This window comes from Pyxicephalus adspersus, chromosome 3 (genome assembly GCF_032062135.1).
Source record: "Pyxicephalus adspersus chromosome 3, UCB_Pads_2.0, whole genome shotgun sequence".
NCBI lineage: Eukaryota > Metazoa > Chordata > Amphibia > Anura > Pyxicephalidae > Pyxicephalus > Pyxicephalus adspersus.
Window position 1 is genome coordinate 117,619,706 of NC_092860.1, and position 19,636 is coordinate 117,639,341.

Below are 19,636 nucleotides of genomic sequence, written 5' to 3' on the forward strand. Positions count from 1 at the left end.
AACGACGCTTGAATAGGAAAACGACGCTGGATGTGCACAGCGGGACCATGGAGGTAAGGATGTGACAAAAATACGGGCTTAACCATCCTAGCCATTTTTTTTTTGCCCGTACGAAGGTCGGGCTTAACGGCTAGGTGGTTAATGTGCTTTTGTTTTGCCTTGCCTGGTCCTTTATAAGCACTATCAACATGCTAATGGTGTTTAAAAAAACCTTTCCAAATCTATTACATTGCCAATTTTAGACCCATTGATGCTCCCACTGGGTCTCGGTGCTGCTGATTACTGCTCCTGTAGGAGCCCTCCCCCTCCAACAAGCAGTAGCCTGGCTCTGATGCAAGTGGGGGGTTGGCATTATGATATCAAAATGCTTTAAAGTGGAACTAAAGTCCCATTTTACAAATCTGTGATTCAGGAAGGTTTTTTTGCAGAAAGGGACAGCAAATGTCTATTCTGCAATAACTGTTCTTATCTATGTGACTGCAAACCGGTTGTCAAATTTTGCTAAGCTGAGAATGAGCGGGGATTTGCTTAGCATTGGTTGCCAGAGAAACCCTGCAATACCGACTTCCCCTGCGCATGCTGGAAATAAAAGACCTCCCACTCCCCTGCGTGAAAGTTTTATCAACCCAGCAAGAATCATCATCAGGAAGAAAAGAAGAATGAAGATGGCAGGTCCTTGAATAGAACAGGGACAGATGAGTAATCGTGGGAGAAGGAATCTGTACAACTGTGCAAGACTGAAAATGAGACAGAAGTTCAGCTTATGTTCAGCTTCTTCTTCAGCTAGTGTTATTTTATTTTTCCAGTGCCATTGTATAAAAACTGCCATGAAAAGATTCTTTCTAGAATCATTGTGTAAATATTTACACAGAAATTGGCAGAAATATGTATCATATTCTATTAAGGAAAATTTCTAATCCTGTTTAAATGAAACGCAAACAAACTGGCTTTATACCTTGAAGAGGTAAGTGACTGCACATAGCTACATATTATACAGAGTTCTAAAAAAAAAATAAAAAAAGGAAGTGGGTGGGGAGGGTTACGGCCAAGGATGTACTGCAAAGGCAACTAAAACTGCAGCAGAAGTGAATTGACCTTAGCCTTGATTAACTGTTTGCTTAGCATCTGCCTCTTCCATCTTTTGTATTGTTGCATTCACTGAGCCATATGATATGTAACCAGAGTGACTATTTACTCTATGCTATGTTTGTTTTAATAGGTTAATAATGGCTTATTTCCCGGATAAGTATGTATGATTTGTATGTTTTATTCAGAAAAGTGTAATTACTAGTTGCCAGTAAAGGCTTTCATTTACGCACCAACTCAGATATTGATCAAATACTGGCAAATAGCGTATTGGTCTCCACACTCGTTTTGGAAATCTGTTTAAAAATGTGAGCTAAAAAGTTTACTTGATTAGTGATATAATGCTGTATTGTATAGCTGATCACACACTATACAATCCATGCACAAATTCCATAGATTTATTAGCAACAATATAGCTTTCAGGTCAACATAATCAGGTAGGCCCATTCCAGGTGGTGCTGAATCTTTCTTCCTGGTTTGGGATTTTTGGCCATCTTGATTAGTGCAGAATGATACAGCTTGCATGTGCATATGAGATCAATGAGCTATGCCAGGATAAGTATTTTAGCTTTCCATGCAAGATTGCAAGCAAACAGGTAAGTTTATTTTGTTGTAAAAGGGACATCATTTCAAACAGGATATAGACATTCAATCAGTTACAAAACAAGTAGCAAAAAAGCCTTAATCTAAGCCATCATTGATGAATTAATTATTTCATATCACCAACAGCCAGAGAGGTAAATTGTTATCATACTATTTGTACAGATTATGTTAATATTTTAGTGGGCAAGGCATAGGTAATGTCTGGTTAAAATTGAAACCCTCTGTACGAAGGTTGGGATTACCTAATACGCACATTTTTGTTTTCAAGAAAAGTTCCAATAAATGGCAGGGGTTTAGGACCTGGAATTCCATACTTCTTGAAAATTCTGTAAGGCCAAATCCCATAGCTGGAAAAAAAAGAGCAGATGGCAAGTGTGAGTGCACAAGAAATGCTAGGTATCATTAAAGCAAATACATGAAAATCTCCCCAACACAGTAATAAAAAAAAACCCTTCAACCCCTCTAAGCTCTATGCAAACCTACCAAAAAAAGATTTGGACTTCACTTGGGCTTTAACTATTCTAAGGGACTAGACCAATTCAATGGCAATTGTAAGATCTGCTGAGGCTGTTTATTGAAAATGTATGTTTTATTCTTTTTTTCCCCTACGTTTTCTAAATACTCTACCCTGTTCAGTGGGACTCCAGTTTCTTTTTCACTTTTCCCTCCCCTTACTTTTTATCCCTGCGATTCTCTTCTCTAAGCGTAAGCTAGTGCCAAGACATAAGGCTTTAGCACGAAACCTTTCCCCACTTTACTGACTATACAAAGGTGGTCACACACCTATTTACAGTTTTGTTAATACTTTGAATCTCTTTTTGTAGTTCGCTAATTTTTTAAATCTTAATAAAAATATTGAAACAGAAAATTTGTGTATTATTTATGTATTGAATAAAGTGTGCTGCAATCTAAAAGAGTTGCCTATAGCAGCCAGTCAGGATCTTTTCCAGTACACAGTGGGGTCTATTTATGTTTTCGCCCAAGATTTATCCAGCTTTTATCAACACTTTACCTATTGTTCACATAGGATACAGCTAGAAAATGTTTATTCATACATTTTTTTCTATTATATATATATATATATATATACTCCTAATAACAAATATAGTCATGCACATTTCACTTTTTTCAGACTACATGAAGCAGCAGCTATTGTGCCAATATTACCTCCTGTGTATACATTACAGGGATCATAACAAAATGACGCCGGCAGTTAGCCCTGTTTATGAGGCTGATATTTTTCTACTCAGTTGATGCAATAACAACAGTAGACATACATTAGATTTAATAGATTGCCTCTCCCTCCCCTGTGCAAATACTGGGGAACAGGTTGGCTCTCTCCCTAAAATTAAACAAATCCTAATAATCTTGGTGACATAATATTTTGTTATATAAGACAATGCTGTCCTCCTTTAGCAAGAATGTAACCAATATGTCAAAAACAAACTATTTACTGAATGCTTCAAAAGAGAGATGAGTTCAGAAAACTCTTTAAACCAATAAATATACTAATCCTATAATCCTATCCCACAGCCCTGTTTGTATTTGGTAAATAAAGAACTATTCTTTTTAGTATAAAGCTCCTGTCATAAAGTTTGTTCTGAAGAAAAGAATTATTGCTGCCTATATTATTATAATTATTATTAAATAATCATAAACAGTATTTATATAGTGCCAACTTATTACATAGCGCTGTACATTAAATAGGGATAGAAATTGACAAACACAAACCCAAACACTGGAGGAGAGAACCCCTCCCAGAAGCTTATAGCAAAGCGTTGCCTTCTATCATTAGGGTACTAACTGAAAAGTGTACAACATGAAATAACAAAGACATTTTCACAGTCAAAACATTAAAAAAATAAGCAAGCTAACTCAAAGGGAATATGTAAGTGTAAACGGTTAATTATTACACAATGCTAAACTCACTAAGTGAGAAGTGCCAGCAAAAGGATTAGCAGGATCCATGTTTCCTTGGAGAACTCTGGAATGAAATACATGTTTTTATCTTGCTTAGTTGTTGGATCTTCCCTTAAATATACCAGGTCTTTCCCTTCTTCTTCTTTTTCTTTCTCTCTTCTTCTTCTTCTCTTTCTGCACTTCTGACTGTTTCTCTTTGGCAGCTGTAATTATACCTTTCCCTATACAGATGTGACGTCTGTATGGGTGGAGACCAGTGACACAGTATACAACAGGGCATAGTCTAGAGGCCCAGCCTATAGGTTTGTGCAGAGAAACCACAACTTCATGGTTATCTGTTGTTCTGAAAGCATTAAGCTTGTAGGGAAGGGGAGGAGGTGGGAGGGAAGTGAAGATATGGAGGGAGTAGGTTTCAGAGTATCAGCTTAATGTGCCTCCACTACTGACAGTGTAATCAAGGGCAATCACCAGGAAGTAATGAAATTGTTTTTTAGAACTCCAAAGGAGAAACTCCAACAAAGCTCACCAGACTTGAGCCATATCTTGAATTTAACGTTACAGAATGACATGTTCAACAGTTTACAATAAACATCACACTTCGTCTTCTCTCACATCAGCTTAAATTTGTAGAACACTGCTGCATTCGGAAGGCAGCAAATTACTCACCATAACAAATTGGCCCTCTTTGTACTCTTTCCACTTCCTGGTAAAACAGGACCCATGAGTGGCTCCTGTTCCCTAAATATCCTCCGGACCTTAATTATCCACCCAATTCTTGAGAGTTGGAAGTAACAATAATGGTGTACCCAAAATGTCAGCACTATACATGGAAATATACATACTAATATGGATTCCCTGTAATGTAAAAAACTACACAAGCAAAAAAAAAAAAATTGTATTAGATTTTCTAAAAATAGTGACACCTAGCTAAAAGAACACCACAGCCCCATTAAGGTTAAACCATGTGTTAGTGGCAGCAGCCAAACAATACCATGAAAACTAAATAGCATCACAGCTGCAGTGGACAGCTGTACCAAACCACCCATCTACAATGGCTGAATAACCGAGTTCACCCTCCAAAGCTGGAAACAGGAAGTTACCTGCATCATTCCGATCACAGCGACCTATTGCCTTCTATGGCGTCAGGCTTACATACTGTAGGAATGGTTCAGCTAGCTTGCTGCATTTGCCTATTAATACAAACCCTGCAGTGGTCTTGCGGGTATAACTGCATTGTCTATATAGTGTTTGATAAACACGTATGTATGTTCTGCTATGTTTTAGAGCATGGGTCCCCAAATTATGGTGTACAGGCTAAATCTGGCCCACAAGGCTTTTTAAACGGCTCAGCAGCATTGTCAAGTTGTTAATGCTGCTTGACCTCGAGTTGAGGTGATAGATCAGTAATATAAACATGCTTGCAGATTACAGGCCAGTATTTTTTTTTATAAATTCCCTTGTAATAAAACCCCTAAAAAGCCATGTGACTGGTTGGCGCACAAAAGTGTCTCTCTGATAATCTAGCTCTTTTATTGGCTATAACTGCTGGTCAACAAGAAAATGGCCAGCAATGTTTAAAAATGCATAAAAGTAAATGTTTCTATATTTTGCTTGTTCTGGCAATAGCCCCTCCCATGTGTACCATTTTTTAAAATGTTCTAATTTGTTTTTATGTAGTTGCTAATTGGCATGCTGAAAAATAAGATTCAATGCCATGGTAGTTTTGATGGGGTTTCATGTTGCAGCTCACTATAAATACATTTGTATCTGTACAATTTTAACTTTGATGACCCTAGGTCACATCAGGACTGCTGGAAAACAATTAGCAACAGTGAACTGTTTACTTCAGATTAAAACAGTTAGTGGAAAAAGGGAACAGATAAGTATCACATAAAAAAACTTCTTTTAATGAAAAGTGCATTAAGAAGTAGATATTTTTCATATTTAAAGTATATGCTGGATCACTCCAGCATTCGTAGTCAAGCTATGGTCTGGGGGAGTCTATTTTTCCTATTGCGTGCACATTTTAAAGTAAAGTTTTCTATTTTTTTCTTACTTTTTATATAAAATCTTTAGGGCTTGTTCAGACAGAGATGGGGAGTTTTTTTCAGGAGTTAACACTGAACCAAATAGGTTTGTTCATTGTCCTTCATTTCACAGGAGGCAGGAAGGGGCAGCATTTCCATGCGGTTTTCTGGACAGTTAATGCAGCATCCGGGGGCAGTTTGTGACCTCTGCCACCTCTATGGACTTGAATGGATAGTGTTAAAAAATTCCTAAGATGACTTGTGCAGGCATTTGCAACTGATTCAGGTAAGATACCCATAGAGAGAAATTTCCACAGTACTGGCTATTCACATATACTAAATAAACAAACATGAAAATATTGTACATACAGAATGGAGCTGGAGCTTTTGTGTGTATGGTATCCAAAAGGTTTGGGCAAGCTCTATCATTACCAAAATGATAATGTTACCAAAAATTTACCTAAGTCTATGACAAATGGAGGAGGAAGGATGAGCCAGGGGCAACCTGCTGCATCTTCCTTATCAGAAAATGACATCAATTATCCTAAGTTGGTCCTTTATTTAACTGCCAGGATGGATCAATAAACGACGACAAGGGCCCACTGTACACACAGATTTTCATGCTACAATTGCCTGCCTAAGAGTGAAGCAGAACCTAAAGATATTTCCAATTGCCTGGCACTGTTTATCATAAATTTATTTGCATTGTCCCCTAGTAAACGGATAAGTAAATTAAGTGCTTTGACTGTGTGTTGTACTAACAACTGCTGTTTTCATAGCAAATGCCCTATATTCCAGCCTTTACAAAATGCAGACAACAGACAATGATCTCCTAGTCTAAGCAATGAATCCATTCACCCAGAGGCACGCTGTCTTTGTCACCTGTTGCAGATCATAAATCCAGACTCTCAAATCATACACTTATCCAGACTTTCAAATCATAACACTACTTGCTTTTTTTGCAGAGTACTACTCATTTATTGCTCCCCCTTTCTGCACTGAGATGGACAAATGGCAGGCCATTTCATGCTTTTGTAGAATAGTGCTATATCACTGCCATATCAGCAGGTCATAGCAAGAACTATGGTCATCAGTTTCTTCATGGCTGTTTTTTTTATGACCTCTTCCTCAGTATCCACTGGAAATGTCCTCCATGAACACAGCAATGCTGATGCCTTTTTCTTGGTAACAAAGCAATCACAGCTCTATAGACATCAGTGGTTGATGAAGAACAGATTGATTACACTTGTCTAAACTTCTGAAGTCTCTGAAGGGGCCTAAACTTGATGCTTATCTTTAATTCCTGAAATGTATCTTCCAGAGGAAGCATCTCCCTATGTGAGCAGAATACATCAGAACCCTTTTCTTTTTGTTTCCACATTTTTGTTAGTAGGTGTGATCAAAATTCTACAGCAAGTTGGAAAGCTTTTCTACCCTTCCATACACATGATAAATTGCTCTGATGTAATCCAAATCTATTCAGTTCAGCTGTCACAACTTTAAGCTATTATTTCTTAGCAAGTGTTTTTTTGAGTCATGATGATGCTCTCTTTCTTCTGTACCTCAAGAATTCTGGACTAAGTCAGCTAAGAGAAGACAGAACTCTTACCTGTGAAGAAGTGCAGTTTCTGATGTCCATACTCTGTCAGGTGAACACTTGGTGTAGAGTCATATATAGAGACTCAGTCTCACCTAATAAAACAAAAATAATAGGAATCTTTGAGCATACATCATGGTATACCCTAAGAATGTTAGGTAATGATCTCACAGTGGTTATCGAAGAAAAGTGGTATTGAAGTTACTGCAAATGTTTAATTTCTTTAAAGAACTGTTGATACATTGTTTCCACGTATTATTTTAACCATTTTTTTTCTTTTCTTTATGTATATTGCTGTATAATGGTACATCCTTGAATAAAATTAGTAAAAAGAAAAAAATAATAATTCTGCAGCATGCAACTTTGTTTTAAATAATAATGATATCATGCAAATGGTAGTGGTGTTCATGGTGTGAAATTCCTGCAGCAATTAGCATTCCAGTCTGCATATTTGAAGGGTTGTAAATGTTTCTTCGAATACATATGTTGCAAGATTAACTTTTATTACCTTCCATCAATGGATGTCTGTTGTAGCACATTATATGTATAGTTCAATGCAAACATTAACCTTATCTGAGTTCTAAGGTTACCATAACCTGAATGCCTTTCGATAAAAGGTAATGAATACATCACCATGACTTAACATTTTCTGTACTTTACCTCAGAGGCAGCTAATGTACACTAGTACCCTAATTAGATAAATTATGGTGTCCTTCTATGACATCATTTTTACCCTTTCCAGTCATTCCATAGTAGGTTTTCTGGTGTACTTGGCATCATTGTCCTGTTGTATGACCTTCTTCCAAGCCAAGTTTTAGGCCTCACATTTATTCTCTAGAATACCTTGGTATACATATGAGATCATTGTCAACTCATGACTGCAAGGTACCTGGGTCTTGTCACTGCAAAACAGTTATCATGCTTCCACCATCTTGCTTGACATTTGGTATTAGATGTTTGTGCTGAAATGCTGCGCTTGGTTTTCACCAAAGGTGGCGCTGTGTATTATAGCCAAAGATCTCTATTTCAGTCTTGTCTGGCCAAAGGACACTGTTCCAGAAATCTTGTTGTCAAATGCAACTTTGCATATTTAAGACATTTTGTCATATTCTTTTTAGAGTGAAGAAGCTTTCTCCCAACAACCCTTCCAAACAAGCCATAGTTGTTCAGTTTTTTATATTAACCCCCCTAGCGGTATTCCCGAGTGTGACTCGGGGTGGGAAAAATTGCAAAAAGCGGTAACCCTGAGTCACACTCGGGGTACCTTTGGGGGACCCCCTTGCCTTATCCCCGCGCTCCAGCGGTGATCTCACGATCCCGCTGTGATGGCGGGGCGCTTCTCCGTCAAGGGACGTGGCCGGGTGGGAAATTTAAAAGCAGATTACCGAGTAATCTGCTTTTAAATACCGCCCGGGTCCCCACCACCCCGATGCACGCATCTGCAGTTAGATGCCATGCACCATGCAGGATTTCTGCTTGGTGCATCGCAACTAACTGCAGATGCGATCACCAATAGTAAATCCAGAGGGTGATACCAGCGGAGATTTCCCGCTGGCAGCACCCCCTGAATCTACTCCCGCTGCTGTCCTGCTGGCATCTCCCGGAGGCTGATCTCCCCTACCGCATCACCCAGAGATCAGCCTCCGGGAGATGCGAGCAGGGGAATGAGCAGGGGGGGGACATCCCCACCGCATCACCCGGAAAGATGTGCGACATCTTCCGGGTGATGCGGTGGAGTGATGGATTCTGGGGGCGGGAAATTTAAAAGCAGATTACTATGTAATCTGCTTTTAATTTTTTTTACAGTAAAAACACATCAAAATATATAATAAAAGTATAAATACATATTGTAGTGCACCAAGCATCATTGCCCAGTGCCCTGATTTACATTTTGCCCACTATTAGCCCTGACCTTGATCTGACCTTTTGATGACTTTTTGATCACTTCCTGATTTCATCACTTTGTCCTTGACCTTGATTGTTCCTGACTTATTGCTGGAGACCACATGGCATCCAAAAGGCATCTCGCCTGCGCAAGCGCTGTTTTGGAGGAATTCGAACGCAGCGATAGCGATTTGGAGTCCTTTGTGGAATCGAGCGATTCACCAGGAAATTTGTCATCGGACAGCGAAAGTGAACTGAGCGACGATTCTGGACCTGAGGTCAGTGCTGTGCGCACATGGTGTCCTATTGACCTTGATGCGGACCAGGCAGCACTGCCAAGATTTCCATTCACCGACGCACCTAGGATGAAAACTGAGGCTGAATGCGACATCTCCCTGGCATACCTGAAGTTGTTTTTGACCGATGAAGTTATCGAAAAAATTGTTGCGGAGTCAAACAGGTAAGCCGCTCTTGTGTTTGCTAACTTTTTGAAATTTTTTGCCAACATGGATGCTGCTCTGTGTTTGCTAACTTTTTGAAATTTTTTGCTTTTTTTTTATGCAAACATATATGCTGCTCTTTGATTGCTAACATATTACCTTCACACTATAAAAGAACATATCCTAAAATTCATTTTTTCTTTTGTTTTATGCAGGTACGCTGGACAACAACAAGGTGCTCCACACCTGAGGTTTGCAAGTAGCAGAAAATGGGAACCTGTGACCAAGGATGACATTTGGCTGTTTTTGGGCTTGGTGATCCTGCAGGAAGTTGTGGGCAAACCCCTGCAGAAGTGGTACTGGTCCAAGAATAAAATAATTGCCACTCCATTCTTTGGCACAGTCATGCCAGAATACCGTTTTCCCTCATCATGAAGTACCTGCACTTTGCAAACAATGAAGAATTTGATGAAACTACCCATCCTGCACCAAAACCGATGAAAATTTGGGAAGTGTCTCAGATGATTGTACAAAATTTCCAGCAAACCTATGTGCCAGAAAGAGATGTCAGCATTGACATCTAATAGTCTAATGGCTTACAAGGGGAGGCTCAGCTGGGTGCAGTACATTGCGTCAAAGAGGGCACGATTTGGCGTGAAGACCTATATGCTGTGTGAATCTTCATCTGGCTACATCTGGAATACGGTGCTATACACTGGAAAAGGGACACAGTTCAACCCCAGGTACAGCCATTACGGATTGGCCACATCTTCAGTGCTATCCCTCATTGAGCCATTGCTAGGTCAGGGCTATTGTGTCACAACTGACAATTTTTACACCTCTCCTGAGCTTCATGAGTTCCTTCTGCGACACAGAACAGATGCCTATGGAACCGTTAGGGCTAACCGGCGCAACCTGCCAGCACTGTTTGCAAAAGGGAAGCTGAAGACAGGAGAAATTGTTGCCTGCCAGAAAGGCAAGATGATGGCCCTAAGATGGCGTGACAAGAAAGATGTGTGCCTGATCAGTACTGTCCATGATGCCTCCACCGTTCTGGTACACACAAAATGTGGGAAAGAAGTGATGAAGCCACAGGTGGTGATTGACTACAATAACACCATGGGAGGTGTCAACAGAGCTGACCAAGCCATGACATTCTACCCAGAGATGAGGAAACAGCAAAGGAAGTATTTCAAGAAGATTTTCAGGCATCTAGTTGAGCAGTGCCTATGGAATGCCTATGTTCTATACAAAAAAAAAGTCAGAGGTCTGTGAATCATTCAGACTTCATTTTGCAAGTTTCCGAATCCATACAAGGATATGCACCTACAAGGATGTGCGTGGTTTGCTGCTCAAAGACCGATGACAGAGGAAGGAAGAAACGCAAAGAAATCAGGTTCTACTGTCCTGACTGTGATGTTGGGCTTTGTGCAGCACCCTGCTTTAAAATCTACCACACCCGGGATGTCTACTAAAAAAGTAAATATTTTTTTTTCTAAAATCTGCATATAATTTATATTATTATTTATCAATAATATTGCACCCTTGTTTGGAAAATTTCAGAAAGAAATTTTTGATAAAAAATGTTTTTTTTGATAAATTACATTGTTTTGGGCTAATATTTCATTATTTTTTATAATAATGATTTATAATTATGTATTATTTTATAATTTATGACTCTAATATAATAAATAAATATAATAATTATACCCGGGAGTTAATCCTAAGAATATAAACAAAATTTTCTAAAAATAGGATCACTTTTTGCATCAAAAAATGACAATTAGAACGCTAGGGGGGTTAACTGAGCTGTAGTTCTTTTGCAGTTTTTTTGAGCATTGCACAGTCTGACTTTGGGGTGAATTTGTTGTGACGTCTCCTCTTGGTAAGATTGTATAATATCTAGAATGTTTTACACTTACAAATACCAGGCAGCAACAATTGCTCCAGAATAGCAAGCTGGAAATTTTCTGCTTTTATAGAGGTGGTCACACTTGCTGATTAACAATTATTAAAAGCATTTGATTAGCAGCACCTGGCAGTTACTCCTAAATAAGGAAGTGGTAAGGGTGTCTTTATTTATTTATTGCATGCTCTTCTGCTTTACCATGTTTAAACAGATCAACAACAGATTACTGCCACTGGAAACTATATTTTCTGGTCATTTCCAGTTGGAGAGGAACAAATGAGTGCTGTGGGAACAGTGCTGTTCAGTTCTATGGAAAGGTGAACGGGGGACAATAAGCGAGCAGCACACTACTGTGCTCCCTTCCATAATAACGTACAGTGGTCATTCCCACTCCGTCATTCATAAATCCACCAGGGCAGATTTGCAAACAACATTGTGGACCACTGCGCACTGAAATAAGATTTTCACCCAAGATGAACACAACTTTTTAGGTCAGATAACAAACATCAAGTCTTTGTTAAACAAGTACTAACACTGGGTAATACGTCATGTGTTCATCTGAAGTTGTATTCACCTAAGACCTACTAAGGGATAGATAAATTTGTACTGTCCTGATGCACAAAGCTTTAGAGTTAAAAATAGTGTTCTTTTTTTCTCATGACTGTTTGTCTACATCCCAGTTCAACACATATCCTAGAGACTGTAAAAGTATTTCCCTTTACGAGGATACATTTCAGTTTGCATTGCACAGCCCATGTTCGAAGTGCGGAATAACCATTGACATTTCATATAAAACACACACACTTTATATTGTAGAGATAATAGTCCAAACCAAAACTTCTTCTCTAAAGATACAGTGGTGAAAGTGAGTCTTGTCAACCTTAGACAGGAAGGCTCTTACTGGCAGGATTATCAATTGAAAATACATAAAAATGCAGCAACTACATGTAAAACATGGTAAACTACAACATAATATATTATTACGTCTTGGATTTATATATTGTGAGGGGTTACACTCAGGATCGCCTTTGCTGGGGTCAAAGGACACTTGTCTGGTTCATCCAACTCAGATCACACACCAAGGTATCAGCTTTAAGCTGGCTTGCAGCCAGTTTTATTGAAGGCTGTGGATAAATTACCAAAAGAGCAAAAAAATCCTTGCCTGTCCGGCACTTACTATACATCAAGACATCTCTGTCTATCAGCTGAAGGGCTTCTCCCTGTCAGCTCAAAACCAAGCTTTCAGCAACCTTCTGCTCACTCTTTAGCTCACTCACCCAGACTGACTTTCTGAGACTCTCAGCTGAGCTCCCTCACAGACCGACTGTCTGTGTCTCCAAACAGAGCTCTCTCACACAGTCCCCTGTCTGTGTCTCTCCAAAGCCAAGCTGAGCCCGCACAGACCCCTGTCTGTGTCTCTCCAAGTTATGCTGCACTGACACACAACCCTGTCTGTGTCTCTCCAACCCAAACTGGGCCCGCACAGACCCCTGTCTGTGTCTCTCTAAGTTAAGCTCCTGACTGAGCTCCTTGCACTATGGTATATCCCCACCCTCAGTGCTTCTTCATTAATTATCTCACAGGTGAGAGTCTTCCTGCTACTTCACACAGGAGATGAATCTTGGGCAAATATACCTCACATAAAAGAGGAATCCTGGGCAAATATATCCCACTTCCACTTCTGCACCTTATATAGTAGATTTTATTAAGAGTATAAGATCTTACACTGAGGGTCTTGGCAAAGTACTATAGGAGCACTGTTCTGTCTCTAAAATTGGCCATACACACAAGCAATCCTTAAGCAATTTAAATACTCTCAACCTCTCTGCAAAGACTGGAATAATTTACATATGGACACTTTCATAGTATTACTACATTTGTTATACACGCTAATATAGTTCTGTTTTTGTTCTTTGTAAATGTAACTCACCACTTTTATTTGCTCTGGTAACTTTTTTTTAAACATTTTTGTGGTGATTTAAAAAGTTCAATGTGCTCTTTCATTGACATCCTCTACACACCTTTAGTTGGTCCGTGTATGGACGTTCTTCTATGTCCTAGGCACCCTACTTGACCTGACTATAATCTTTAATAGGGACAGTTTTAGCCATGGAGCTTTCTGCACCCTTGACATTGAACCTCATGTGTCTGCTGAAAAACCTCTAGTACAGGACAGGCGCTCTGAATAATTTTGGTATTGTGCCAACCCTGCCCTTTGTTACCTAGTATGGCCTCAATTGCCAGGCAAATAAGGACATGCCTTGCTTTGCTTCTTGGCAGGTATTTACTACACATAAAACTATTGTAAATTTGCATGTTATTTAAACACACATACGGTAGGAGTGTAACAGCAAGGACACTGTATTCAGTAACAGTCATTAGGGCTGTTACATTAAAGTAACCTTCAAAGTTAGCCTATAAAATCATACCAAGCATAGGCGCTTCATTTAACATGCAAATAAAAGGCATTACCACATTTCCTCTATAAGACAGTTTTCCCATATTTATAGTTGTTCCCTTGTAATGAGAATTTTCGCAATATATCCTAGTGATCCTAGGGCTAGGGGTAGGGGTAATAAAAACTGACACCTGTTTTTTGCACTGCTCTTCAGACATGAGGCTGCTGTTTGGAGCTGCTGTCATTCAAAACAGCTGGGATGACATGGTCAAAAACTAACTATGGGGAATACCAGCACAACATGTGTCTACATGGACATCTGCTGAGATCACTTGGTCTTTTGAAATTGTATTTTTATTACATTTTTCACAAAATATACATAACAAAAAGAAAAAAAGATGTAAACATTGAATACAATAAAGAAAAAGGGTGAGTAGGAAGAGGGTGTTTTGCCAAATAACAATTGTACAGAGGAAAAGTGATGGGAAGGCAGTAATATGAACATTAGTACAACAGCACAGTCCTTGTATCTCAAAGAGTTCAATCTCATAGAGTTCAATCTCATAGAGTAAATGTCCGTCACCTAAAAAAAGGAAAGAGGCATCTGGAAATAATATAACTTAATAACGTAACATAATATAGAAATGGCAAGCATCTTGTCTAACAAGGTGCTCTCTCATGGAGCAGGCCCTAAGGAGCATCATTGTAAATAGTTAACAGGCAACTAAGGGGAAAGGATGAGGGTTCAGGGGGTTGAAAGGACAGGGTGGTGATCACCTGGTATTTCAAAAGAAAAGGACAATGAAAATCAAGTGTTGCAATAAACAATGTACATTTATATTTATATTTTTTGAGTTTACATAAAGTAATATCTGAATAACTGACAATTTGCTGTTCTAGGAGGTCAGCTTTACTGTGGTCACTGCAGATATGTTCAGAGGCCATGCTTCATTGTATAGTCCTATTAGTAGTCTCATACCACAGGTTGTAAAGGATGTCTAGAGAAAATAATAAACCAACATTCACCGCAAACTGTCTACTACTTAGTCTTCGGCCTCCTAAGAGCAAGGAAAACTTGGGAAGCCTATAATAAAGTACAGGTTGACAATCAAAAATCCAGCCATCGATAATCTGGTTCTTTCAGTTTTCCAGGATGAATTTCGGATCACATTTTCAATACAGGGACTGTAGTACACTGGCCACTAATGTTTTGATGGCACTGTTCTGCAGAAACAGCTGTTAGGTCTTGCTTGCTAAACTAAATACACGTTGGAACATCCCTGTTGCCTGCTCCCTGGAACTGTGCCAGATGTCCACGGGTGCTGCGGGAGGAAGGCTGGCATGTGTGTGGAGGTAAGTATAAAAAAAAATCTGGAATTTCGATCCAGGTTTTTGATTGTCAACCTGTACAAATTTTGTCACTAAGCTCCCAATATTATGCGCAACCAACCATTTGTTGCATGATATATGAACATTTTATTAGCAGAAAAACATATTGGTAGCTACTTTGATTTGCTTTGACCCCTGGAGCCCCAGCGTAACCAATACAATCACTCCTGGCCAGGACTATATTTGATGTGCTGGCAGGAAAAATATGTTTGGGAAATATTTGAAATAAATTACTACAGGGATTGAGATAAATTAGTGTACTTAAAGAAAAAAAAGGATGTTTATGAGGGAGGGTTTAATGCCACTTTTACTGCACCCACAGCTACACTACCAGCATACACATATAGACATGTATTGAGTGCAGTTTATTATTACACTTGTTGAACTTCACCCCTTTTTAATCTTTAATATGTAACATTTTGTAATGAGTCAATCTTTCCAGGATACAGTATGTCCTAGGTATATCAGTTAGGAATGCACAACTGATAAAAATAAAAAAAAGAAAATAATATACATGAGACTCTCTGTAACTTCTCTACTAGTACATTGTTATACTGTACTTTCCACACCACAAAAACATATCTTTGTTTTTTCTAAGATTTCCTATGTGTGTTTTTGGTTTTAATGGTAATATTTGATTGGTAAAGATAAACTGTCACCTTGCTTATTCAGGACAAAGCAGCTGAAATGTATAGGCATAACCTCATACCCCCTCCCCCGACTTTGCATTTTGTACTTCTGTCTGCAGCTCTCCCCAAGCGTTCTTTCTTCTTTATAGACCACTGCAAAATTCATTTTTAGGGGAGCCTATCATCTCCTCCCATGATGCAGCATTTGGGCCCAGGTGTTAATCATCATATGAAAAAGGTGGGGATGTCATCATCGCCTTCTGTAATCTGAAAACCATTAGAACCATTAGTGCCAGAGAACAGAGGTAAAATGATTTGCAAGATAATTGGCTTGGAAGGTCGAACAGTTCCTAGACATGTATTTTAATTATATATTTTTATTATATTTATTTTTTTAGTTTACATATTTTTTTGTTAAAATATTGTTGGTATAACTGCCTAAAATATCATTTTATTTTATATGCTCACAATCCTCTGCACAGCAGAAACTAATGTAGGCTTTTACAAGTGTTTTTAAGTGTATAAATGTTTAAAACCCTTTTTTATAGGCTTTTTCAAATGTTTTATTCTAATTTCCCAGGACTTATTTAGAATCTGGAAACCCCCTTTAATAAGGGGATCCCTGGATGTCCACCGCCCCACCTTGGGGAAGGAGTACAGGGTACATTATTTGTTCATTCTTTGAATGGGTAAATATAAAGAATAAGACTTGACTTTAATGGGAAGGTTTTCCTAGTCCCCTTTAGTGCTGACTGGCTGAGAATAGGTAATCCCTGATGACGTTCGATTGCTCTGCTAGGGCAGCAGAAGTGTCCCCATATGACCTCTGCCTTGACATGCTGAAAAAGGTAAATCCTGATGACGGCTGTGTGGGTTGATCTCTTGTAGGATATGTATGTATGTTTAGTACATTTATTCTTTAACAGTTCTCACTCCCAGTGGGTTGGACATTGAGGATCTGTCAGGGACAAAGTCAGGTGAGTAAAAGGCTTACTGTACTACAAGTAAAGATGAACAGAGTCCCCTGGCTAATTAACATCATCTGTTTCTTGAATATGGAAGAACAGGCTTGTAAAAACTTTAATGTCATATAAACAACTGTTAAAGTTAACCATCACAATAAAAAGAATTTTGTTTTTAACAGAATGTACAAAGGTTAGTGTTCTTATCTATAGTGATGCGTATTATGATAGCACTGTATAAATACTGTTTATTATTATTATTATTAACCTCCCAACCGTTAAGCCCGCACTTTTCCAGACTAAAAAAAGTTGCAATTATCGTTAACCCCGAACTTTTCTCCCTACATTAAAATCCTCACTTACCTGGTCCCGCTGTGCTCATCCAGCGTTGTGTCCGTGTTCCAGCTTCGTCCTCCAGCGTCGATCTCCCTCTCCAGCGTCGGGTGCCTTCTCCTATACCAGCGGGACCAGTAAGATGCCGGCCGGCATCTTGTGTTCCGCCGGCCGGAATCTTGTGTTCCGCCCTTACCTGGTCCCGCTGATCATCCAGCGTCGTTCTCGTTCCAGCGCCAGGTGATCTCTGAAACAAGAAGCCGGCCGGCGGAGGAAAAAAAAGCCGGCTGGCTTCTCCCTGCGTGCGTGCGCGATGACGTCGGCGCGTGTGCGGGAAATTCAAATTGAAACTCATTCAAACATTTTGTATTGGATTGAATACAAAGTCCTGTATCCAATCCAATACAAAATAATAGAAAATATATTTATGTGGTTTTGTCTATAGGTATGTGACGGACACTAGGGAGGTGTTTTAGAAAAATATATTACTATACAGTATACCGAATTATCGCATTTTCAGTATTTTTCATTTATTTATGTATTCTTGTTTAAGCTGAATTTTGTGTTTTTCCTTTAATTTTATTAAAAGTAATTTTTTTTTTTTTTTACATGATTGTGTGTTTCAAACATTTTTTATATTCATTATATCTACTAGACCCCTATTCGGACATATTTCTGTAAGTTACAGGTCTACAATTTAAAAAAAAAAATTTCATGAAAACCTGTAACGCTTTTGGTACAGAAATCTAGACATCAGTGTAACGCCCAGGTGGTTATTAATAATAATAATAATAATAATAATAATAATAACACAGCAGCATTATTGCTTAAATTTAAATTAGGTTTTTTTTTGCCAGGTGCTTTTGCCAGCATATTCCAAAAGAATAGGTGTAAATTGACTTTGTTTGCCCACTAGTGGTCAAATCATATACTACAGCAAAGATGGTAAACTAAAGGATCGACCTGAAATTGATCCTGTCACACCTGCGGGTCAGTTTAATAGATTTACCGGGTGTATAAATTTAACTGTATATGTAAGATGAAAAAGAATATTGCGCACTGTATAGACTCCTGACATCTTTGGACAGTCTATTGTCAAGTAAATCATTCTCTGCTTCACAATGGACTTTATTTATGAGAATCTAAATCTAAGATAAACATTTATGATTGTCTTGGGTGAAAACCTATTGACACATACAGGCCCTGAGTAAGGGCTTTCTCAATCTCTAAATGTGTTACCCATAATGACCTGTCAGGTCCTTCTTTTCTTATATCTAATTTAGAATGGAAGAGTGAAAAAAATATCAACTATGACTTACAAACAAGAAAAATAATGCTGTTTACAATCCCCTTACATCTCAAAATGGTTGATGCTCAATTTATCAGTGTTCTTTGCTTAGACACTGGGCCTGATATTTTAAACTTCTTCAAGACTGGATAATATAGATGGGAGAACCTTCCATTTCTTCTATTCCAAATTTATTCCAGGTTTGCTGGATCACCCAGGTTCTTCCATGATAGTCTATCTTCTCTAGTTTGGAAATCCTAAATAAATCAGGTCAATTTTGTGAAAATTAGATTTGGTCAGGTACAAAAGCCAAGAAGATTGCAGGAAAACATACTTTTGGTTTGTTATGTATATTATGGCCACAAAAGTTTAACCTTAAGGAGGTAAAACTGTCAACTATTACAAAACGTATTATTTTTTACTATTACAAAGCAGGCATCAAAACCTCCTCTTTACTTTAATACAGGGGGGTCAGCATACTCACATTCAAGGCTAACTACTGTTCCCAAACCTGTGCTTTAACCATTCCATTCGGAGCTTCTCATTTGCCAGTCAAGGTGTAATATCATTAAAAAGAAGTAAAAGATGACTGGGCTCAGCTCCAAAGGTCAGACTGGCATGCAAAACAAGGTCTTCTAGCTCCTAGCTAACAAAGATTCTACAATGTTGGACAATATGTTAGAGCTTCAAAAATTTTAAGTTAATAACATTTTTATCTCTTATCTGTCTGTTAAGGTTTTATTTATCCAAGTTATGGTATAGTTAGTAGTAATTTGTAACATTGAACTTGTTTTGCAGTATTAATGATATTTTACTATTCGCCCAAGTGGTTTCCTCAACAGGTTGATTAATTATCATGAAAGATTTACTGAGTCTAACAACTAATCCTCGCCTCCAGTGTCACGATCTGTATTCATTTGTCATTTGCAACCCCTATTTAATGCACAGTGCTGTGTAATATGTTGGCACTATATAAATCCTGTTTATTAATAAAAACAATAAGAATAATAATAAGGGATTATTGTAGTAGGGAGCAATTTCTGGAAGTGATCCAGGATGAAGTTTTCTACTATAGATTTGCATATTGGGATAAAGATATATCAGATAGTGACACTGTTTACATTCACCAAAACCCAGTAAATACAGCTTCCTTTATTTCTAAAGTTTTGTT

General features: G+C 38.4%; 1 protein-coding gene across 4 annotated transcripts in view; it reads right to left on the minus strand.

Moving 5' to 3' along the window:
- Positions 1-3,927, minus strand: part of LOC140327000 (cytochrome P450 3A21-like) — a 21,188-nt gene extending 17,261 nt beyond the window's left edge. For 2 of the 4 annotated variants that reach the window (XM_072406114.1, XM_072406112.1), the window contains exons 1-2: positions 3,619-3,927; positions 1,943-2,036 (exon numbers count right to left, since the gene is read on the minus strand). In XM_072406114.1, coding sequence (XP_072262215.1) covers positions 1,943-2,036; positions 3,619-3,689 — 165 coding nt within the window. In that variant the 5' untranslated portion in view covers positions 3,690-3,927. Of the gene's footprint in view, positions 1-1,931; positions 2,037-3,618 lie in introns of those variants that run through there. The other 2 variants (XM_072406113.1, XM_072406115.1) reach the window with 2 other exon arrangements.
- Between the last annotated feature and the right edge of the window lie 15,709 nt (positions 3,928-19,636).